The sequence below is a fragment of the Falco cherrug genome, chromosome 2 (genome assembly GCF_023634085.1).
Source record: "Falco cherrug isolate bFalChe1 chromosome 2, bFalChe1.pri, whole genome shotgun sequence".
Taxonomy (NCBI): Eukaryota; Metazoa; Chordata; class Aves; order Falconiformes; family Falconidae; genus Falco; species Falco cherrug.
In genome coordinates this window covers 29,809,804-29,834,194 of record NC_073698.1, presented here as the reverse complement: position 1 = coordinate 29,834,194, position 24,391 = coordinate 29,809,804, and the positions used below count along the sequence as shown (strand labels likewise).

General features: G+C 40.1%; 1 protein-coding gene across 1 annotated transcript; it reads left to right on the top strand.

Annotated features, from left to right (window-relative positions):
* The first annotated feature begins 1,926 nt into the window (after positions 1 to 1,926).
* Positions 1,927 to 24,353, top strand: SERPINE3 (serpin family E member 3). The gene is made up of 8 exons (XM_005446621.3): positions 1,927 to 2,200; positions 6,484 to 6,717; positions 8,019 to 8,216; positions 13,380 to 13,578; positions 14,644 to 14,744; positions 18,137 to 18,223; positions 20,587 to 20,670; positions 23,095 to 24,353. Exons 1-8 carry the CDS (start codon positions 1,942 to 1,944, stop codon positions 23,133 to 23,135), a joined length of 1,203 nt encoding a protein of 400 aa, XP_005446678.2. The 5' UTR covers positions 1,927 to 1,941; the 3' UTR covers positions 23,136 to 24,353.
* The last annotated feature ends 38 nt before the right edge of the window (positions 24,354 to 24,391 follow it).

The window sequence follows — 24,391 nt, the reverse complement described above, 5'->3', positions numbered from 1 at the left end:
GTCTGTCGTCTTCTCAAAACAGCAGAACATGAGGAACAGCACAAGTGCAGACGAAGGGAGGCCCGTTGCCTCATTCTCTTCTGGGCCCTAATTCCATTGTGTGGCTGCTCCTTCCCTGCACGGGAGGAAACAGCAGCACCTAAACACTACTGCTTGATCATAGTGACCTTTTTTTCCCCTCCGTCTTCTTTCCCAGTTGCAACAGGAATGTATGCTGTAAAATAACTAAGTTTATATATAATGTGAGACTCTATGAAGACCAATAAGCTGCAGTTTTACACTCACTTTGAAGCCAAAACCTTGCTTGCCATTGTGAAGCTGGCGAGGCTTAAACAGGTGAATACGATGGGCAGGGTTTGATCCTGTCACATGGAGAAAGCCATGAACGGCTGCAACCGCTTTTAAAGCGGTCACAACCACAGCTCTTCTGCCTCTGGCTCACTCAAAATGACCTCTTCCCCATCTGATCTCCTTTAAGTGCACCACTTTATTTTTTCTTTCCTACTGGAAACTAAAGAGTGAATGAAAACCTTGCTATTTGGGATGGCATTAAAAAAAAAAAAAAAGGCAAATAAAGACATTTTAATTACATGGGATTTCTGAATAAGGTTTCAAAGTGGGGGGGAAAAAGTAGCTGTGTGCCTGGTACACAGAGAGCTCTTTCTCTTCCCCTTTGTGGCAGAGGAATCAATGGAATTCATATAAAAGAAGGAGGAGGGGTGGGAAGAGAGATAGGAGATGCCTTGCTCGGTACCAGCAGGTCACAAGTCTCATGAGTCTCAAGCAGGGCTTGCAAGGAAGTTGCTGACTGTATCTCCATGTGTACCTTTTTGTTCTTTGCCTTGGATTTGCTGGTCAGTGGCATGCTGCTTTGCCTGGCTCTCCATAGAGCTTGTAGCCTACAGGAATTTGGACAGAGTGGTACAGACATCGCCGACAGAGACTCTGATCACTGACTATCCCTTTAAACGCAGTCTCATGACTTAGTCTTTACTCCACTACCTATTAAAGAAGGAGACGAGACGTACATAGGCAGCTTCCATTCAGACACCCAGAAGGACACAGAAAGGCAAGACAATTTAACAGAGCTAACTGTGAGTAAATAAGAGGCATTAGAGGTGCTCTCTAGAGCAAAGGGCATGGAGAAAGATTTGTAGGAAATCCTGCAGTGAAAGAAGGTGCAGTATTTTTTTTAAATATACTTGCATACAATGTTCAAAAGGCGAAATTCTGTAAGGAAATGTCATTTTAGCATTATACCTTTAAATATGAATCTAAGTGTCTCTTAATATAACGTTGACCAATGCCTGATTTCCCATAAAAATCCGCAGCACTGATTTTGTGCTGCAAGCACTGGTGCCTTTTGCAAATACAACCTTTTTTTCACTGGGATAAATTTCATAGAAGGAAAATCTGGGGGGAAATTTGAAGCCAGCCTTTTGCAAATTTGGATCTAAAGCCCAGCCCGGAGCCTCCAGTTAGACACCTGCACTTCACGAGGGGTGGCCTTCCTTCTGAGAGTGACGGATGTGACCCCCTTTCTGCTGGGGACAGAAGGGGGCTGTGGGTGCTCAGCAGCATGGAGACTGCACTAAGGTGTCCCAGCATGCATGCGGGGAGCTAACTTTTTAACCAAGGGGCTCTGTGGCTCCATGCATTGTAATGGCCAGTCATCCTATATGGTACAGCATTTGGAAAACTCAGCCCTTGTTAGTCAACAGAGTCATCAGCATGTCCCTACATCTTTTTTTTTTAAATGACAATAGCTACTGGGTAGACCTGGACAAGTATTTTAACAGTGATCATTACTATTGCAAGTGATATCTTAAACTGATGGGAAGAGGAAGTTCCTCTGTCAGCTCAGCCTGTTGCTTTTCTAAATATCTCTGTATTATTAATCTCAGGTGTGATCAGCTGGTGGAGTGTTCCCAGTGTGCCTTCATGTTGCCCATTTCCTTCCCTGCACTGATCCTGTTTGCTTGCTGCTTAACCAAAGGAAACTGCATCTCCTATGATGAGCTGAAAGAGCTGAAGACTGAATTTGCTATCAATCTCTACCGGCATGTGTCCGAAGCAGAGAACAGAACCAATGTGGTAGTCTCTCCAGCAAGCGTGGCTGTCTCCTTGGAGCTGCTGCAGTTTGGAGCTCAAGGAAATACCTTTATGGAGCTGCGGGATGCCCTAGGATACAACATTCACGGTAATGTACTGCTTAAAGAAAATACTTCTCGTCTTACATTTTGCACTGAATTCACAGATTTACTAAGGAGGCAGCAATTGCACACATCATACTAAACTTCTGTCTCACTTGCAAGATGTAGTTTAGGAGTGTTTTCTCCATCTTCGATAGCCAGGTATCAGCTGGACAAAGGAAACTCAAGGGATTAGTTGATACACATGTTGTTATTGTTCCTTTTTTCTGGATCAGTGCTTATGCTTTTACTGCACTGAAATACAACCATATCTAGAAAAGCTACTTCCACAAACAGCAGAATTGCTCCTGGTTTCCCAGAGGTTCATTGTGTCCTGGCCTCCCCTGTGTCCTCTGCAAGGAGGTGCCAGGCAGAGGAAAAATTTTACGAGGCCTATAGAAATAGAATTATCTTTAAGACTTTGCACCTTTTTCTAATGTTTTTACAACTGGCCAAAAAGATGCAAAGTTATTAGAAGCAGGCTGGCAGAGATATACATTGACAGATGGATGGTGCAATTGCATCTTTCCCTGAAAGCAGGCTAAAATAAAACTCAATGGGAATCTGGAAGGGATATGGAAAAGGCAGATGTCTTAAAATCCAGCATTAAGTCAGCTGAATCTAAGGATGCTGTTTTCATTTTAGCTCTGGATTATCCTACCATCTCACATCACACGTCAAAAACTATTTTACACTATGGGCACAATGTTTATGAAAAGCAGATGCCTGCCTCATCTTCAAAATTTGCAGCTTACATACAAGACTTTTGTATAGAGATGACACCGCTATTTCTCAGCATAAAATTTACTTTCAGTGTATGAACACTAAAAATAAAACACTACAGCAATTTAATCATCCTGCGCGGTAACCTGCCTTCGTCACCATTACCATTCTCTGTAGCATTGATATTCAGAACCATCACAGCAGTAAGGGCTCACTCTGGCTGATACATACAGATACAGCTGCAGGTACTGGCATAAGGACAGTGCATCTATATTATAAGCAGCTGATACAATGAAGTCTTGCCTACAAGGCTCCTGTTCCTGTAATTCCAGTAGGGTAATTTTAAACAACATTAATTCATACAAGGATTATACTTTGTTTGACGCTTCTGGTCATTAGGGGCTCAGTTATTAAGAACCAACCTTAAGAACAGTATTGCGCAGTGACATTCAGGCACAGATCTCCACACAAAACATAGCCAAGCGCAGAGGTTGTTAAGGACCTGGTAGCTATTTTGCACTGCCTTACTTCTCACGTGGCACATCATATTAAGCAGACATTTTATCTGCATTTCAGTTGTCTGTGGCACAAGCCACATGAGCTTTGACTTTCAGTAATATTAATGCATGAATGTGAAAATAAAGTAGGATGGGATCTACTGCTATAGGTTACAACAGTGCATTTCCAGTGGTGGAGAAGGAAACCACTTCCTCAAATGGTTTAAATCAAATAAATAAATCAAATACTTAGATCAAATTTCCTATTAGACAAGTAAAACCAAATCACATATGTATGCATATATGATAAAATTCCTTTTTTCCATTAGACGTTTGCATTAATATTTCTGTTGGTCTGTCTTAAACAATAATGAAGGATGTGGTTAAAACCTTAGAAGGCTGAAAACAATGAAAACATTGATGGTTCGTTCACTATTCACAGAGAACCTGCACTTGTAATCTTCTTTTAATGTTTGGAAGATTTATTCACCTTTATTCTAGTACTAAGAAAAACAATGTATAAAGGGATGTCTCTCTAGACAGCACAGACAAAATTACGTGCTTTAAAATGCTTTCTTCTTGCTGTTTTATCAACAGTAGAGTATTTTAAAGTAAATTCGAACTGCTCTCCAAGTACAAATTCAGGACTTTGGTTAGCTAAGCACTTTGAGATGACTGAAGTTATAGGCTCAGGGTACCACACCTTACATTAACATCTGCTTCCAATTTACATCTTTGATTTCTCACATCCTCCAGAGAGCTTGCCAAACGCTCCCACACTAATGCAAAACACACAAGAAAAGCACTTTACACTTCAGACCGCATGAGTTTTCTTGACATCTGTTCTGGGAGTTCAATATTTCATACCTTAGAAAGTAATAGATCTAAATTTTAATACCAAACTTGCCATAGGTTATTAGTCTTACTGCAGGTTATTGAAGGAGCACTATTAGGTCAGAAAACGCCCTGGATTCTCAGGTGGTCAAAATCGGTAGATGTGAAACTCTCCCTTTACTCCATCAAGAATCTGAACTGATGCAGTAAAAGTCTCCTGATAGCCTGGCTGGCAGCTGGAGGCTCACCAGTATCCTGCCCTTGACCTGACACTCAGCCTGGGACAGGTCAGTGCAGGCAGGATGGTCTTCCCCAGTTAGCCGCCCCAAATTACCCGTGTCCCAGGTGGCAGCCCACCCTCTCTTCTCTCCAGCGCTGCCTACACCCACAGCTGTCTGTAGAAACTGGGGGGTTCTTCCCTTTATCTAAGGTTTCCTTTGAGTCAAAACAAAGATTTCTAGCCAGCCCACAATGGTGAGCCCAGCCACGGCCATGGGGAGCCAGATACCTGTGAGCTGCCTGGGGCATCCCAGGGTTTCAGGCCAAGGCAGAGGAATACCTGTGCCAAATTCAGCAGCCCAGAGAAGGAAAGGGCACGATATTGAACCCTCCCTTGGAGATGGTGGCCAGCAATTTGTATACAACAGTGAGCTGCTGAGATTTCACACAGAAATAGGGACACTTGGTAGGGAAACCAGAAAGGTCCTGGTGGTCCTGCAGAGCCAAGAGACACTGATATCTTGTTGAAGAACAGCAGTGCTCCAGACTTTTCTCAGTCCTTATGGAAAATTTACTTATAAAAGGAGGAACCAGCTGAAAACGTCTCAAAGGCAAGTAACAATCTCAATAAGACTTTTAATGGCTAGGCATAGGCAAGCCTCCTTCAAAGCACAACAAGGGATATGGGAAAGGGGCCGAACTGTGAACACAGGAAGTTTGAGATTTGACCCAGCGCCCATCAGCACTGTTCAGACATGGTGCAAGTCCCAGGCCTCAGGAGGTCACCTCAGCATGAACCACGCCATCACAAACCATTATAGTGTGCGACATAATGACAGCCAGAAATGGCTGCTAAATCACACCTCAGGGGAGCCTACTGAAAACTTCGTGATTTTAAAATCACGAGATCCTCTATGTTTGCAGTACTTCTGTTCCTGTTGGGCCCACATCTCATCCCTGCATCCATCACAGAAGCTGCCGCCATTGACCTACCACGAGCTCCCCAGGAGCAAGAGACCAAGGCACTATTCAACAATTTTCATTAGTAGACAACAAGCTAGAGAATACAATACTGAATTTTTGAATGGTATTGAGCTTGTAATTGGTGTAAGCATTTTGGAAGACCAGAACAGCATTTAAAAGGATCCTGGAAGATCAGAGAAATGCGTGAAATGAATAGGACACAATTTAATAAGGGCAGGTACGTAATTCTACATTTAGAAGGAATAATCAGCTGTTCAAATCGAGGAACAATGAGCCAAAGAATAGTGTTTTTAGGAAAGGATCTGAGGGCTCTTAGGAATTAAAACAAGGAATATTGAATGGGAAATAAAATCGTACTTCAAAAAAAAGGAGACACTGTTGTGGCTTGTATAAAGAGTTGCTTGTAACACACATGAAGTAACTATCAGCTCTATTTAGCATTGCCAGAGCTGATCTGCAATACTGGGCCAGTTTGGGGCACCATCCTTTCAAGAAACAAAACACCACATAAAGGCCAAGGGTAGAAGAGACAGGCCTGGGGCAGTCAGGAAGAAGCCTTTCCTGGAATGGGTGGCATTGATAATGGCAGGAGAAGGAGACGGCGGTACTGTGGCATATGCAGCTCAGCCAGTCATAGAATCATAGAATCATTTAGGTTGGAAAGACCTTTAAGATCAAGTCCAACCTCACTACCGGGAACTCAGAGAGTGCCCAAGAAAAAATAATGTACCTTATGAACTGTAAGAGCTGTGTTTGCACAGAGGTGTGAACCTGATGTGACACCAGCCTCTTGACATATCTGTGCTAGTGATTTCTACAGCAATATGAAGAGTACTTTCCTATGCCCAGAGCATCACCGGTCCTTGAGAGTAGTGCTTGACAGTAATACCCCATAAAGTCAAGAGTGCTTCAGCTCTTATAGCGCATTAACTTTCAGAGGACACCAGTGTTAGCACTGGAGTTGAGAGCTGCAGAGCCCGGTGCTATCCTTAGCCTCCACATGGTAATTGCAGTTTCTCCCTCTTGCCTGGCAGATCAAAGTGTGCAGGATTTCTTGCATGCAGTGTACGAAGGAGTGTCCGACTCCAGCCAAGGCACCGTGGTTCAGCTGGCATGTTCCTTCTTTGTGGACGCCGGCGTGCAGCTTTTGCCCCACTTCACTGCACATGCTGCACGCTGGGCAAACAGCAGCCTGCAGCAAACCAACTTCACTGACCCCAACAGAACCGCAGCCCAAATACAGGAATGGATCACCGGTAACCTTGGAGGTAACATAACAACCCATGAGAATGATTGCACATGAATATAATGTAAAATAAGAGCAATGAGAAAAATTGCATTTCACCAAACATAATTTTTTTTGCCCCACTCTGTGTTGTACAAACCAAGGTTGAGAGCCAGGAAATCAAGTTCTTGTGCTGATGCTCATTTCTAACATGAAAAGCGAGCTGGAATAGGTCTGAATCTGTGAGTGTGAGTTTGCAGTGTCAAGCTGGCAACCGCTTGGCCTTGTTCCTCTAATTTTTAAAATAGCAATCTTTTGCAGCATTTTCAGTTTTAATGAGGAGCAGCCAAGTTCCCCAGGGACTTAGTTTTCTGCATTGAATGCTTTCATGCTGCTGTGGGGAATACACAGGGCCATAATCTCAGCAGTCAGACTCTGAGTTTAAAAAGTCAAAATGGGAAGTAAAAAGAATTTACTTTCCACACAAGCAAGAAAAGTAATGAAATTAAATTCTGTGTTAATGAAAAAAAAATATTGAAACAGCAAGTCCTTAGAAGCAGCAGAGCAAACCAGTCCCTGATTTGCTCCACCAGTTTAAGTTACATGAGTGTTAAATTGGCCATCAACATGTGAGGCGATGTTAAAGACACACATTAAAGATACTACTGAAAAAAAAGATTTCTGTCCTTCTCATATGAACTGCAATAAGTGATCCAGTTTCATGTTAGAAAAATATCGTCCTAGAAGCAGATACTGAAATGGGAGTTCATATTGCGGGGCTCACACGCGTATCGATGAATTAAAAATGGGTCACATTTTCAAAAATCTTTGAGGTACCCAAAGCAGGGTCAGCTGAACTGCCAAGTAATCAGGAGATGGGGAGAATTAGGATATGAGTTAGTTGACTTAGTTACTTCATAAAGTGGTCTGTAATAGTGAATCCATTTCATGTGGGATTTCTGGTGCTAACAATGAACCGCTCCAAGATATGTGTAGGCAAATTTAATCCAGAAAACCACTTGGACCCAGGGCATGGTGCCAAGAACTGGGCTGCTGTCATCCATGCGGTTCAGTGAGTAGCGTAGTCCTGGCACAGCTTGGGCCTTCAACATTCACCAACTCGAGCTCAGTTCTGGAGAGAGCATGGACCAACAGGCAACCCCGACGAGGTCCACGTACAGGTGGGGAGGGAAAGGCAGACAGCTTAACAGTGCCTTTTGTGCCTCTTGCCCTTAGGGATGGAGAGTGGTTGTGATTTGCTTTATTTACTCACACAGACCTGGCCTTTAGGCCTGGGCAAGTAGAGTGGTGTGTGTCCTCCTCCCTGCCTCTTTTTCCATGCAGATGGGGATGTGCTTGGCATGCTGTTGGAGAACGTTGGGTCACCGCTTAGCCAGGTCGCCTTGGTGAGCACCATGTACTTCAAAAGCACGTGGCAAAAGAAGTTTTCCTTTTTGGATACCCAGATGTTGCCTTTCACCACAGCAGAGGGCTCAACCCTGAAAGTGCCCACAATGCATCACACAGCTGAAGTTAACTACGGTAACTGTCCTTGATCCAGATTTGCTCTGTTGTAGAACATGGAACAGTTTCATTTATTTACTTTCCACAGATACCACACTAAGATATGTTGCTTTGCCAGCTTAGAGAAGTCTCGGAAGGAATCCCATCACATGAAGAGACCACCTGAGTGACCGAATTGACTCCATATAATCCCAGGCAATCACGAAACAGAACCTGGGTTCAAAACGGTTCCTAAAATGTCTGCTGTCCATGCCCCATCCCTAAAAGACCAACACTGCCCAGCACTCCATAATGAACTTGTCAGCTGTAGCAAACAACCGAAAGGCACCAAAATAACACTCCAGGAGAAGGGAACAGGAGAAACTGCGGGTACCACAGCATACAAAGTCCATTGCAATCACATGGAGCTTGTTAAATAAAGCTGCCTAGGAAGGGAGGGCTGTAAGAAACACATCTGACCTCATGACAGAGGGGCAGTTAAGAAAAGAAACTATATCAAGCCCCTACTGATTTGATTTGTGAGATGGGTGAGAAATTTCTTGGTCCTCAGCCTAATCACTCTTTGGCTCTTGAGTGCATAAACACCAGACAGAGGATAGTATGACTGGTCACACCAGCACTGCGCACCCATCCCTCCTGCCTGTGGTCACAGCCTGTCTCCAAGGCTTTAGGGTAAAACTGCAAATCTTCGGGGCCAAATTCTGAAACAAAGGGGAGATATTTTTTTAATGGCCTTTATATCAAATCAGTGGATGGTCTCAGCATGGGCTTAAAATTATAAATACAGGTTAAACTTTTATTTGTATAACATATGAACACAGTGTATGTTCCTTTCAAAGGCTTGGAGTATGTGGGTTGCTGACAGAAGGACTCCTGCTGCAGGCTTAATTTTTTACCACCACGAATTCTGCCAATTAGCTCTTTCAAAAATATAAAAAGCTCCTTTCCCTTCTACCTTAAATTTCAGAACTGCACTTGGGTAAAAACCTTCCTAATTCAAAGGCTAATTTTTTTTGAGACCGATTTATATCTCTTTTCATCACACCAGCTTTATCCTTTAAGTAAATAGTTTCTCTTCAGCTCTGATATTTACTCACAATACAGTCGGTACTGGCGATTTACCAAGCTGCCTCTCAGTTTCCTCTTAACTAAGCTGAAGACACCAGGCTCTTCTAAACTATTTAAAAAACATACTCCAAAACACTATTAGTCCTTTCCTGCACTTTTCCAATTCAAATTAATCTTTCTTGAAAATAAATGACCAGGAACGTACATAAGGCTTCTGATGAGGCCATATACCTGCTCAATAAAACGCTCTTCGTATTTCTATGACTTGCTAAAAACACCTTGTGTAGTGCACTGCAGAATCAGCTCAGGGTAGTTGCCCAAGGTTGAATCCACCTGGGCCTTTTTTCTTTCTCCATTTTTTTCCAGCTGATGAGTCCCAGGTAAACCAAGGGGAAGGAAATCCCCACAGGGACATGACTTTTTGAACTGTCAGTTTCCACCACTCCAGTCATCACGGTAACCTCACTGCTCGACTTTCTTCGATGGAAGCTTTGAGTGTTGGCCATACTTTGGAAAGCCCCTGGAAACCTCTTTTCAGTCTGGGAGCCCCTCTTCTAACTTGGCTCATTGTAGTTTTGCCTTCAAGCGGCTGCTTGCTGCCTTCAATTTCTCACTTTAATTGCCATTGCTTCTACCTGTAAATAATGCCACAGTAAAGCTATGCTTAACATTTTACTTAAAACTAGATTGTTGGATCTATCCCTTTTTATCGAATTAGCTATTAAGTAAAAAAAGCTTAGAGATTTGTTTGTTAGGGTCTACCTGATATTGCAGTTTATCTCACTTCCTATTTCTCTCTGTGGCTTGATTATTCTTTTCTCCAGAGTATGTTCTCTCAAGCAAAGACCTAAAATTTCCCAGATTACTTTCTTTTTCTTATAAATGTACTACTGTTTTCCAGTCATGGGAAACAACTGAATCCACAGTCCATTAAAAATCTTTGCTGACCCATTTGCAATTCCACATCCAAGTTCTTTTCATGTTCTGGTGTGGTGATCATCCAGATCCCCATATTACTATTTGTCTCTTTCAAGCAGTGTAAACTCTGTTTCTGTCTCTGGTGTTGTAATACCTCGTGTTCTTTCCTCATTTCCATTAGGAAGCTCACCATTATCCTTTGCTATATCATCAGATTCTTTCTTTCCCAGCAGTTCCAGAAAATAATTGGGATGAATCTAAAAAAAAATTTAATTCACAGTGTTCAGCAGCACCAGTCTTTGTCTTTCTCTTGTTTATATGGCTAAAACTTTTTCCTTTTCTGTGCAGGTCACATCAAGCAGGCAGTTGGCAGCTTGTTATTTCTATGCCTTTTTATATCTGAACCATAATTCACCTGGCTAAGGAATTACATTTTCCTGCTTTTTGCAAGTTTGTCTTTACATCTTTCTTTGTGGTGTTTCCTCTTCCAGGACATCCATGGTGTGTCTGCCACGCTTCTTCCTCCTGCTGGGACTGCCAGCTCCTAAGTGCATTCACACCTCTCACTTGGAGCCCTCCCATCCTCCTTACGCTTCAATCTTTTATAAGTTAATTGACTTTACTAAGGAGTGCAGTTTCCCTTTCCAAAACCCAACACCTCATCAACCTCATTGTTGAGCAACATAAATCACTACATCAACCCGTGATCTTTCAGCCCTAGGTGATTTTGTACCGCCAGCTCACTGCGGGGGCTTTGCTACTCCTGGTGTCTGGGATAGCTTCACCTTTCCTTGCTTCGCAAGCTATTCAGGCAAACAAACAGGTTTCTTGGGACTAACATACACCTGTTAGTTCAGGAACAGAACTTTTCTCTGAGCTTTCTCTTTTAGTAGAATGAGATAAAGAAATGAGAGGTCTAACATGATGGAAGGCAGGAAGGAAAGGGGCTGCCAGTGCTTCTACAAGTGAAGTTCTCAGGTAAAAACCAGTGACCAGAAATTTAGCAGCTGAGTTGCATTGACTGACCATATGTTTTTGCTCCCGATCCCTTGCAAACTTGATGAAATCAAGTTAGTTGTGCTTGTCTGACCACTTGGCTAAACACAAGAACTCCACCCTATTATCCTTAAGTAGGCAGCTGAAGCATTAAGTATTTGCCCAGAAAAATAAAGTTAGCCAAAATACTGGGGTTACCTTCTCATCCAGTCTGAAATGTGTGAGTTCTCCACAGCTAGAGAGAGACTTATGAAGAAAGTTGAAATTAAAAAGACCATTTAAAGATTGATGATTGTCAGATTTGATAGGACCAACTCAGTTTTTATCACTAGAAATGCTAGAAACTCTTCTAACAAATCAGTTATAAATCAATATAAAAGATTGGTTCAGTACAACAAAACAGAGGCATGAGATAACTTTCCTTCATTATTAAATGATAGCAGCTGTCTCCCATCGGGATACAACACACAGAGTGAGAAAGAGTCGCTGTGGCCTGCTATCAATTGCAACATTTACAACATTTGTTATCTTTTTAATATCACTACAGAGAACAAATCAGCCTGGGGACAATTAACACTGCTCTAAGAAAATGTCAACATTACTGTTTACACATGCCTTTTAAACACTGCGGCTATTTTACATATTCATTTTTCCAAGCAATTTGTTAACTATACTTGAATACTGATTTAGCATATATATAATCCTTATGGGATGCTCAAATTCAGTTCAAGTAAGTAACACTAAATGTTATGAGTCAATAATCTCAAATTTTATTATTTTTTTCTAATTAACAAATAAGGACTGTATAACCTTTGTGCAGAATGTGCTGACTTCAAAATATCAGCGTGCCCCCAAATTAAACCATTCACGACCAGTCCATCTTTCCTGCTTGCCCATTATAAACCAGAAGGTCTTATCCCAGCAAATGATCCACAAGCTGGAAGGTGTTTTTAACAGCATAATTCCCTCCCCACATTGCATGGTGGGAGGGCTAATCTAAGAGCCTAAAATTGAATCTAGCAGAATAATCAACACTTAATGAATCCTATATAGTCCATATCTGCAAAATTAATGAATGTTGTGGACTACACAGTTGAGACACCCTATTACTATATATTTATTGGCAAATATTTAGATATTATGAACATGAGCTACCTATATTCTGTTGTTTATAACCCTTGACTCAAAAAGAGTATCTACCCTTGAAGATACAACTACCACAGCTGGATGAAGGAGCAGATTCAGTATTTGGATGGCCTGCAGCAAAGGCACCAAGTCGTTGGCTTGCAACTTGTATTTAACTCCTGGCCTGCTAGGTATTGCTGAGTGTTCCTGAAATGCTATTTATTGGATTAACAGTTAAAAAAAAAAGTAAAATTATAATAATTGAATCTGTTCTACTGTATAACAGACTGCATTAGAAATGCCTGGATTAATTTTTCTTTGAAATATGGAACTAAAAGGGTACTTTTAAATAGCTATTACAAACCATTGCAAACCTAATTATGAGTTTGGAAGCCGACCAGCTTGTACTTTTGAGACTAGTTTTTCTAACTTTCATCTGATTTTGCTAAATCTTTGTGCCTAGATTTTAAAAAATAAGGAATTTGGTGCTTAAATAAGCATAAACCTAACTAATATATTGTTTAATGTAACTTTGTTTCTTTAAACAAAGTTTAAACTGATTTTTAAAGGTAGTGAAGATGGAAACATGAGGCAAAGTACACTTCAGTTAATTAAATAGGACACTCAATTTTGGTTTTGTAATTTCTATCAGCAGCAAATTTTTAATGAGAGATATTAGAAAACTGTAAGTTTGTTCCAAAAACACGCATTAGAGGAACAGTTGCCATAAAGCTACTGTCGTTACCTCAATAATGTTTTTAAACTCTGAGCAAGGACTACAGCTATATGAGAAAGCAATAAAATATCCGTGCTCTGCTGAGACAGTACTTCAGGTACTATTACTAGCATTTTTCTGACGAGGAATTTATAATCACACAATCAGTTCTGTTCGGAGGAGCCGCTGCTGCAAGTTAATAACCCGAGCTGGCTGCAAGAGCCCATGTGTTAGAGACAACCCCTTATATCCCATCCCTGCCGTTTTGAACCACCTGCTGACCCAGGGTTGGGTTGTGCGTTTGGGGCTTTTTTCCCCACTTGAATGATGAAATCAGATCTGCATCTGCCCACCCACAGGCCAGTTCCAGACTGCAGCTCTAGAGGCTTTCAGCGTGGTTGAGTTACCCTACCTGGGGGAGAAACTCAGCATGTTCCTAGTGCTTCCCAGCCACAAAAGAACATCTTTGTCCCAGATTGAGTCTCACCTTTCTGCCAAAACCATAACCCTCTGGGCCAACAGCTTAAAGAGAATGAAGATGGACATTTTTCTGCCTAGGTAAGCAATCTTAGAACTCCAAGATGGCTTCACTACTTCAGTTGCCAGAATTCTGTGTGATAGTGCTGACATGAGCAATATGTGAGGCAAAATCCTAATGAGATGCTTTTGTTTCTTTTATTCATCACATGATCAGAAAAGCTCTAACCCTTTCTTAAGTCATGAAGAGGTGGGCTGAGAACACCAAAACTTTCTGGTATGCTCTGTAGTATTTTAAAAACACAAGTATTTCTGTTGATCCTACAGCTTTTACTTAAAATTTATTTGGGGTATAACAATTCTTGAAGGATCTAAAACAGAAAAGTTTCTGGCCCTTTCCCACACTCAATTTTTACTCTTTGCTTAAGAAAGAATAAAAATATAACCTTTAAAAAAATTAAGACAATAGCTTATTTTTACAACTTGCTAGCATACTACAAAAGTACTCTACAAAGAACTTGGGTCCCCCAGCAGTCATACCCATCTTTCTGTGCACAAAGCAAGTTTCAGCCATCCATTTTCCACATTAGTCATTTGCCATTGCTAGCAAATGCACTTGTCCTGGAGGTGTTTTCTATCATCTATTCAAATAAAATTGCACAGCAGGAGGAATTAGGTGCAGAAGGGCCTTTTGTGGCTGTACCTATTGTATGGATCAGCACAGAAGGGCTTCATTACACATCTCTTACAACACATTCCTTGTGTTAACGAAGCACTGAAAAACAATTTGTACATTCATAATTTTTTCTCCAAGCTAATCTTTGGCAAATATTTCAAGAGGCCCTTTGTTACAGCCAAAAAGATTGTTAAAAAGAGGACAATTGGGGAAACACAGAGTTCATGTGTCAAGAAGACTGAGAGGCAGTCTGATTGCAATAGATGGAGGCAAGGGATTCCTTCTGTTAAGGTCTTCACATGAAGAGAAGTTGCTTTTCTGCAAAGTACACTTAATCAGATGGAACATATTGTGCTCATACAGAAATAGATGGCTGAAATGCAAAGGCTTGAAATAAATTGCATCTGTTCCACTTTTTAGCTCTGTGAGACTACAAATCCTGCATTTAAATAAAATCTGTCTTATTTCAGGTTCAGTATTCAAAGCCTTTTTGACCTAAAGACAGTTTTTTCTGCCTTGGGAATTAGAGATGCATTTGATCCCATCACTGCTAATTTTAAAGGCATTTCAGGTAAGAGGCTTGACTGACAGAAAAACGATCACTAACCCAATAGTTGTAGACTCTTACAAGTGAAGGATTCAATAGAGCTGGATCTTCTGCACTGATCACACTTCTTCCTCTGTGAAACTCTAAAACACAATTCACACCCAACTGTTCTAATTTATTATTGGCAATTGTATTTTGAACTGCTGTTTTATAGGAAAAAGGAATCTGAAAGGGACAGGGTTAGTTTTGGTCTTGCTTTTTCCACCCTCCTTTCTTTAAGATTAAAATCATGAAGTCAGTGTAGGCCTGGGAAATGGATATTTATTCAGAAACCTGGGATGCTTTAGTACAACTTGCATTCATATTTGTGTTTTTAAAAGTCATTTCACAGTTAGGGATGCTGGCCTAACAAGTCTGTAATTCCAGCTCCTGACACCACAAACAATATTGACATATGCCCATGCTACATTGTCTTGTTAATCCAGTGACCAGTGGACTAAATTATACTTTTTCTTTGCTAAAATACTAGTGCTATGATTGTAACCTGTCGCTATTTTGGAAGTTTGAAATTATTCTGTTCTCTGGAAAATTTTTATTCTTATTTAATATTAAATAAAAAACCCTCAAAATTATCTATTTTCTTTTGACTACTTCCAGCAATACAAATTATTTAAACTTAAGTAATTTCTACTCATAGCAAAGAGTCAGAGGGGAAGTTGCCCAGAGAGATGCAGAGTACATGCAATTCTTGTGCATGTGATTGAATAAAATGAAATTCCTCCAATTCAGACAAATCTCCTTTTACAGAAAAGTTGCTTTCCCGGAATGAACCTCAGAAGGCACGTTACTCAGGGTTTTTTTGATTCTGCTTTTAAAATTGAATACAGCGTAGTTCTATTGCAATATATATCTCAAACTGCAGACATGCACATTAAAATAATTTATTACTGCCCACTCTTTTGTTAAAGCCTGTTGCTTTGTTGCAAACAATTGTTGATATACTGATAAAGTGCATAAGGGTGTATTTTATAAATTTAACATCTTTTTAAACAAGATAAACACTCTGAGAAAATGAACTCCACCATAAACATTATCATTTAGCAGCTTCTTTCCTACGTAGGCAACTTTGTGGCTTTTGTCGTACAGGGTAAGGCTTGTAGAAGTATTTGACCCTGCCTGTGGCCGTTATGGATTACAGGATATGTTGAGGCCCTTCTGAGTTCTACTCTTATACTACTCAGTTGTGTCATAGTAGTAGGGTTAAAGCTATGACAGTCTAAGTTACACGAAGCAGAGTTTATAAGGAAGGTTTATCTTCTATTTAACCAATAGATACAGTTGGGAAAAGAACAGGCAAGTTTTCAGTTCCTCCTCCATATGAAGCAGAAGCCATAATCTTCAGAATATTTATTCTCCAATCACATTTAGCAAACAAATGTGTTACTCCATTTTAAACCTGGAATAGCTTCCTTATGCCTGAAAGCTTCTATTTTTTTCCCCTCCAAAGTATGTTAGATATATCTAATTTAAAAAATTCTGCCTCTCCCCAGTTGTGTCTTGTTTCCATCCCAGATTTTTGACTGGACAAAATTCAGATAGAAACAGATAAAATGCTCTTTCAGTATTTCCTTGTTTTCACCTATATGTCAGATTCTATTCCCAGATTCAGACAAGAAAGAAAAAAACTCTCAATCTTGCTGATTTCTGCCCTCCGCAGTCAGCCGGGAAGAAGGAGACTTGTGACACTTCTTAGTGTCTTGCTGAAATTCTTTCCAAGTTCCATTTTATGTCACAGTCCCATCATTTCTTCCTGAAGAGAATTTTTTTCTACAATTTGCCTTCCAATGGTTCCTCAATTCATACATTGTCCTATCTTAGTTTCTACTCTCACCATGTAGCCTTGCTTTCCACTACAGCCTGGAAACTTCTCCAGGTAGCAATTCTCATTCAGCACTCAGTTGTTCGTATAGTGGGAAAACAGTCATAAAAATGAAAAAATAGGTAAATGTGGGTAGAACTGAGGGAAAAGAGGATATTAAAATTGGCGACTTAAGGTTCCCTCTGTAGTCAGGGCCAGTCAGATGTGTGCATTCATACGCTCACTCTCCAGGGACCTGCTTCCCTCTGGCAGCAGTACAGAGAGGCAGCATGCTGTCTTCCCTGAAGTAACCCAATTTTCCCTTTCTCATGCATTATCTCACTCTAAAGATGTTCCCGCATTGTGGCAAAGAGATGCTCTTCTGTAGCCTGACCCCAAATCCCACCGTTGGACATCAGTGGAAATGGGCCAGATTGTAGTGGGCACCATTAGCAAAAATATGAAGACACCTCACAGCTCTTCCAGGTTTACACTGATACATTTGCAGTCAAAATTTTGTTGTTTCCCCTCCCTCAGACTAGAAAGAAAATCTGAATGAGTAGCCAATAGCAGAAATGCCCTTACGCAGAAAAATACCTCGACTTTGCATTCACAGTAGTCAACCTTTAAGAATTTCACTGCTTGCCTGAAAGCAGTCTCACATGAAAGTCAAGAGGCATTTGGGCCACCAAGCAAGCTGTGCTCTGTGACAGAGGAAATGTTTAGGCAGGTAAGTTCAAGGCACACGAGTGTTTTAGCTTATTCTCCAAGTTCCCTGCATATAAGAACATGCTGTTACAAGAACAAAGTAGTCATACTATCTCAGCTACATGCTGAGCTAAAAAGCCCATAACATTAAGACAGCTTAGGTGTTCAGGCTGTCTATGCTCATTCATATCAGGCACAGGTATGAAAAAAATCTGTATTTGCATCAGAACTAGAACTGAGGATCTTCTAACATGGAAGCCAGATACAGAAAGAGCAACTAAAAGGCAGGTTTATACTGTGCTGTCTTTCTGAACGTGATGTGCTGAGGATACCAATGGAATGAATTTGACAGAAGAAAAGCTAATAACATGACATGTATTGTTTTCAGCATCAGTTCACATGTAGAAAGGTGCAAAGCATGTACTCCATATTATTGAAGCAAATTCCTGGAATGCTACACAGTCTAAAATTATATCCTTTCTAAGAATTAAGTATTTTGTAGCAGTGCTAGCTTAAGAATAATATTTTAGAAAATGTAGATTCATTTTTTTAAAATGGAATAGAGTAGGGGCCAGGCATACACTGCTATTTGTCTAGCAACATCAGGTGATGATGCAATTACTGCTGCTCCAGCTAAATGCCAAGGGACTGGAATTCTTTGGCCTAGCCAACCTGCAGGGCAGTTCACTTTCAGCCATTTAATTAGTTGCCCCTCTGAAACATCTAACAGTTATGTGATCCTTAGATTCTCAGAAAAAAGTAAAAGCATTCTGGATCAAAAAAATTAAAAAGGCATTCACAATGAAATTCAGAAAATAACTATTAATATTAATTTCTGTTTTTTTTGAAGAGCAAGACAGTCTTTATATTTCAGAAGCTATTCACAAAGCAGAGATTGAAATAACAGAAGATGGTACAAAGGCATCAGGAGCTACAGGTAAATCAAATATACAGACTTTATTTCTCACTTCTGGAGTTTATCACTACAGAAACTACCACCAGCCTTTTATCTAAAAAAAAAAAAAAAGCATGGTAGTGTTTAAATGCATGCCTAACCTAAATTTAAATGTTTATATTTAACACAGTTTCACTTTACCTTTCTATTTGTTTATAAGAACCTGATGAATCTTTTTATCTCAGACTAACATGCAAAGGCTCAAGTGAAAACCAGCTCTGCCAGCCCATGGAAAATCCAGTTTGAGAAAATAAACCACTTATTTTTCTGTTGGATAAGTCTGGTTGCTCAGATCATAAAAGCAAAGAATGAAAAGAGAATTACTAACCTATCTATAGCTCCTGAAATCTTACAGTGGTTGTTTTTTGAAGATGATCTCTTTGATAGTATTAAAGGTAATTATGGGAAAGTTTTGTCTTCATGAAGACGAAGACAGGCTTGTTTCTTACATACCTCAAAGCGTGACCTCTGTGTACAGGCGCTTCTGCCGACATCGTTTCTCCACAAGCAGCTGGGGCTGGCTGAGTGGGGAGATTCAGAGTAAAATCTCAGCTGTGGACTAGAAAGTCAATAAATGACCTTCATAAACTAACTGCATGACATGCCAATAGAAATCCTCAATCACAATTTACATAAAACAGGGGGACTAAAATTATTGAGTCACGCAATCCCCATTTTTCTGTCACTTGAACCTTATCAAAGGTGGGCCCTGCTTTTTTTATTTCCCTTTTGGAAGCCTCAGATGCTCCAGAGATGCTACAAATCGGTGTGAAAGGCAACAGCAACCCTAGAACCCTGCATGGATTTCATAGGCATTACCGCCACTTGGTTGCTTCTCTTGAGAGGCTGAACATGTCCTCAAGCTGTTCAAACATAGCACAGAAGGGTGATCATTACCCACATCTCGCCTTTCTGCTTCTCTGGGCTGTGCCAGCTGTAGACGTGCTCCACATGCACGTTGCAAATGCTGCTGGTCCTTGACTGCAGATCAGGTCAAGATCTGGGTGTCTCTCATATCTCGCCCTTCCCCTCCTTGCTTCCAGGAAGAAATCCAAGGGGCATGTAAGGAGAACACTTCTGTGCATCTCACTGCGGTGCCCACGATGTTGGGCTGCTCTGCCAGGTGTACCTCCCCTCACTCCAGACATCCCACCACCACAATGCCAAAAGAAACCTGAGCACACCTGATTTGGTGTAGTACTCCTCCAGCAACAACTTTAAATAAGACACATGCTGTACATATGTGGGTGTACAGTGAAAATTTGATGTAACTAAGTTAATCTTTCTGCAGAGCTGTGCATTTTTAAATTTTAGGACCATTTTCTTCTCTATTGAGGTATTAGTATTTTTGGTAATTTTTCTGCTAATTCCCATACAAAATAAAAATTTTAGATGGCTTCAATTACATACCCACAACTAAAGAGTGATAGTAATCAGACATCAGACCTTTACCTCATTGAAACAAATGCCCAAACTCCCCCTAACTCCAGTCAGATCAAGCTAAGCAGCTGATTTTAAAAGATATCATTATGTTTATTGTTTGCTTTAAGAGATCTGGCTCTAGTCACATGGTGGCTTGAAAGCTAAAGTGGCAATTTTTTTAAGGAGTACTGAAATATTGCCACTCAAACTAGTTTTACTGAGTTACTTGACTTTTCAAGTGAATTCCATTGTTTTAACTGCTCATTAAAAAAATAATCCAAATCTGGAGGGCTTAGATGTTGTGGGGTTTTTTGACAATGTATTGTTAATACTATATAGCTTCAAGGCAGAATTTATTTAAACAAGATGTATTTTAGTGATAGCTGAGCTGTCGTAATTCTTAAGGACTCTATTTAATCTAATTAACCCACAACCAGAGAGGGGACAGACAGTCATAAATTGAGATCAAGGATACTTAGGTTTTGATGAGATCTCCGACAAAGAAATTCCAGGACAACGTAGATAGTTCTCTGCTCTTTGTCTCCCATTTAGAAAAGCGATTACATTGTGCCTTTTTATCTTTTTTACCAGAACAGCGTAGCTAGGAATAGCAAACAGGGATAGCATGGTGTGACTTCAGCAGATAGGGCTGTGATAACAACAAAAATTACATTACCTTTGAAATCCAGACAGACCCACTTGAGCAATGAAATACACACAAATCACCTGCACGTAGTCTCACAACACTTCAGTTGTTCACTCATCAAGACTGATTTCACTGTTGGATAAAATTGTTGTTTTATTCTTAAAGCAGAAGAGCAACTCAAAACTCAAGGTACTAAACATCAAAGCTTGAGGGCACAGTACAGAAGATGGGGAAAAAATGGGCACATTTTACTAATGTTTTCTTTGTTGTATTACAGTAATGGTATTACTAAAAAGATCTCGAACACCTATTTTCAAAGCAGACAGACCTTTCACATTTTTCCTGAGACAAGCTAATACAGGTACGCATGCTTTATGTTTCAGTAGCAGAATTCTTCACAAGCACCACTGAAATCAGTAACAAGTTCTTTGTAATCAGCATGCCATTCTTCAGTCCAGGAAATTTCAACCACCACGGAAACAGCGAGTTTAGGGTTTTTAAAGCATAAAGAATACAGTTCAGTTCTTTAAAAAGAATGCATAATAGTCATAGAAGTCGGGGAAGCCCGATTAGCCTCTCCTACATATATGCAGTACGTGCTCAAATAGATTTCTACCATAATTACAGGCACTAGAAAAATTTTCTAGATCTTAAATGTCCCAGGCTTAGGAACCAACCTCTACAGGACAATTCAAATTACAAATGGGCTGGATCAGCTAGATTAATAGGAAGGAAGTTAAGACAGAAATCTTTCCCTGTAAATGAAATTCACTCATGCCCCCACAGATGGCACACAGCAAACAGCCCTCTGCCTGTAGGCACCAGGACTCCAGGGCCTGAAACTGTGGTGTTAATTCCTACCTCAGCAGTTTCCAGGGGGATAGCTCAGAAATTCTGAAGACCAACAATCTTTTGCCCAGCTACAGCTTGGAATATGCAGAAGCAAGTTTCTCCTCTCTCTTATCTTGAATATCCACACCTTCAAGGAGCCAGTTTTACACATCTGGACCCTTCACCACTTAGTATCCTCGGAGACATTCAGGTTATCAAAAGCCATGGATATTCACTGTATGTCATCAGGTAACTCAGCTCTGCAAAAAGCCCGACCCTGTATCTTCGCTTCTGCAAAGAACTGCCAAGAAATGCATGTTTCTTTTGAAAGTAAACTTTTTTTTCTTGCAAATTAAACCCACCCACCCCCCCCAGCCTTCAAAACAAAACCCACAAAAAAGCGAACAAAATTGCTGAACATGTCTGAAAGAGTGAAGCACCACAGGGCTCCTTTGGCTTCAGTATTAAGACTATACATCTCATTTCAGATATCCAATCACGGAAGTTACTGCAGAATCTCTGCCAAAGGAAACCACCACATAGCTCATTAGCAATAATAAAGAAATACATTATGCACCATCTAGCAGGTTTGCTCCTTAGAAGCATCAGGCCACCTCCAACAACTCTTATCATTCTTCACAGTGCAGTACATTTGCACCTTAAGCATTTTCCTAAAAATCCTTCAAACCACCAAATTTCTCTCGTAACCGGGGTCACGTGTAGTTCAATTTCCAGGGAACATACAGCCATGTATAGAGTTCAGTAAAACACTGGGGCCTGGCATGAAGACAGAAGAGAAATCTTTTTCATTATCTGCTTCCAAGCAACACACACTGTTCTTAGCTGGTGAATACCTGCATATGTAACATTTTGCTTTAAAACCCTGTATCTTACATTTTGACCAAAATGCAAACACATCTTTAAAAAGATAAAAGCTCTAACTTGGTGGGGGTTTTATTTTAAATATGCTTTGGCAACCATTACCATTCAATAAATAGAAGTATTTTTACTTGGCAAACACAGAATTAAAAAAATTAAAAAGGCACTAAAAGCTGATCTGTGAAACCTGAGCCACAGACTCTTCAGGATTAAGAACTGATTTCAGTGAATAAAATTGCTTAGCTTACGGTTTGTATATATATATAGGAAGGAAATCAGATTGCAGAACAGAGCATAGCAAAATACATACATTCCAATGCACTCAAAATCAGAAGTACATTTCTGTAACTTAAGCTTTTTAATGCAAAAAGTGAAAACACTTAGTCATTTTGTTTGCTCAGACTTAGTGACTGAAGTTGTTCAGGTATGCAAAGGGGAAAGGGTAAACAAGATCTGCTTTTTATATATTTTATTCACCTAACTAGAGGTACATAAAAATTAGTATCCCCATAAAATTCACAATGAATATTTATTTAGAACAAAAGCCTTCATAGCATCAGTCCTCTAGTAACAGCAGAAATATATTTACCAAGACTTAAAATTTAAAATTAAAAAGTTTGGGGTTGTTTTAATCTGAACTTCAGGTTTGAATGCATCCCATTTGAAGGGCAGGCAAGGTAACAGCAATACAAACAACTGAAACAAATTCAAAGAATCTGAGGCAGTGATTTAATTCAAGAGGTTGTAATAATCTGTTCTGTAACTACATCGTCAACACAAAGGAATGAATTTAGGCTCTGTTTCGCTTAGTTCAAAAGTGATTCTTTAGCCAATAGTGTGGATAAGTTTTAGGTTTTGGCAAATTTTTGGTCTGGGCTACCAACTATTTGGAAAGGCCTTTTTGTTTTTAATATAATAATTTAGACACTTCTGTTTAAGCAGGCAATTGCAGTCGATTTTTCCATACAAGCAATGAATGATCACAAACCTTTTAGTTCTGTGCTCAATTAGCGTATTTAAACTGCACTATTTGAAAATGTTGTCCTGACTCAAATAATATTGTTTTCATTTACAGGTTCAGTACTCTTTATAGGAAGAGTTACAAACCCTTCATAATAAACATTAGAGCAATACACTGTCTTCTATTCCTCCTATGGTGAACTTTCCTTCAATGAAATTAAAGGCTACATTATGTGTATTTATTAAAACACTGTTTTAAACAACATCACTTTTGCAAGAATACAAGTAAGGAAGCCCTCCGCTCTCTTACTACATTGTATACACTGTTGGAAACTTACAGCTCTCTAGGAATCATGAGCACCACAACCACAAAGACAGTAAGCATATAAACATTTGAGGAAAAAACCCAGATTTTGCCACCTAAATGTTTAAGAATATGGACCAACAGCTTCTGCTTAACTTCATCAAGGCTAAAGTCAGTTTGACTGATGCCAAGCATCCCACAAGAAAGCTTTGTGATACATGTTATTTTTCAAGCACAACTTTACTTCCCTGTCCTGAAGTCAAAAACTTAAGAACACAACTGAAATTCAGTCTGGTCCCAGATTCAGATACAATCCAGCTGAGAACATAAAATAACAAGCAAACAGCAAAATGCTTTTAAAAGGAAATCAAATTGAGAGGCTGTTTCAAAACTGATGGAACAAATAGGAAGCAGAAATACCTGCTCAGTGACCAAACATTATTGCCAAGAGGTAGTAGCACAACCTTTACTACCTTTTATTTTACTTTAAGTGAACACAATATAGAATGGACAATTCCTGAAGAACACTGAATGAGGCTAAAAGCATCCAGAAAAACGCTTTCCTTCAGCACCCTGACAAAAGTTGGGATACAGCGAGTTTTTAGTACAAGATTCAGCAACTCATCACACAAGCACCAGTAACTCAGGCCCATAAAGATTTTGGGTGAGGACTGCAAGCCACCAACTCCTAGGAAAAGCACCAGAGGGGAGCTGCTCCCACTGAATCAAAGTTTTCCAGAAGTTACAAGTATCTAGTACAGATGAAAGACATGGCTAATAAAGCATTCAGTAATACTTTGTGTCCACGCAGCAGCGCCTTCTGGCTGTTCCCGCATTTGTAAACATGTAAAAAACAGCACACAAAAACTTTGGTCAGCTTTCCTCAAAGGCTGCTGACCTCTGCTTCTTACTATACTGTATCCTCATAAAACCGGGGGTTTGCCATTGCTGTGGATGTGCATATAGGACACCAGTCTATCATGCTAGTCACCAGATGAAGTACAACGTACACAAGGCCACGAGGTATCATTCTACCACAGATGTGATTCAGTATTAGTTTCCTTTCACTTGTTTTCTGACTAAGAATATCCAGTGATACAAAACCACT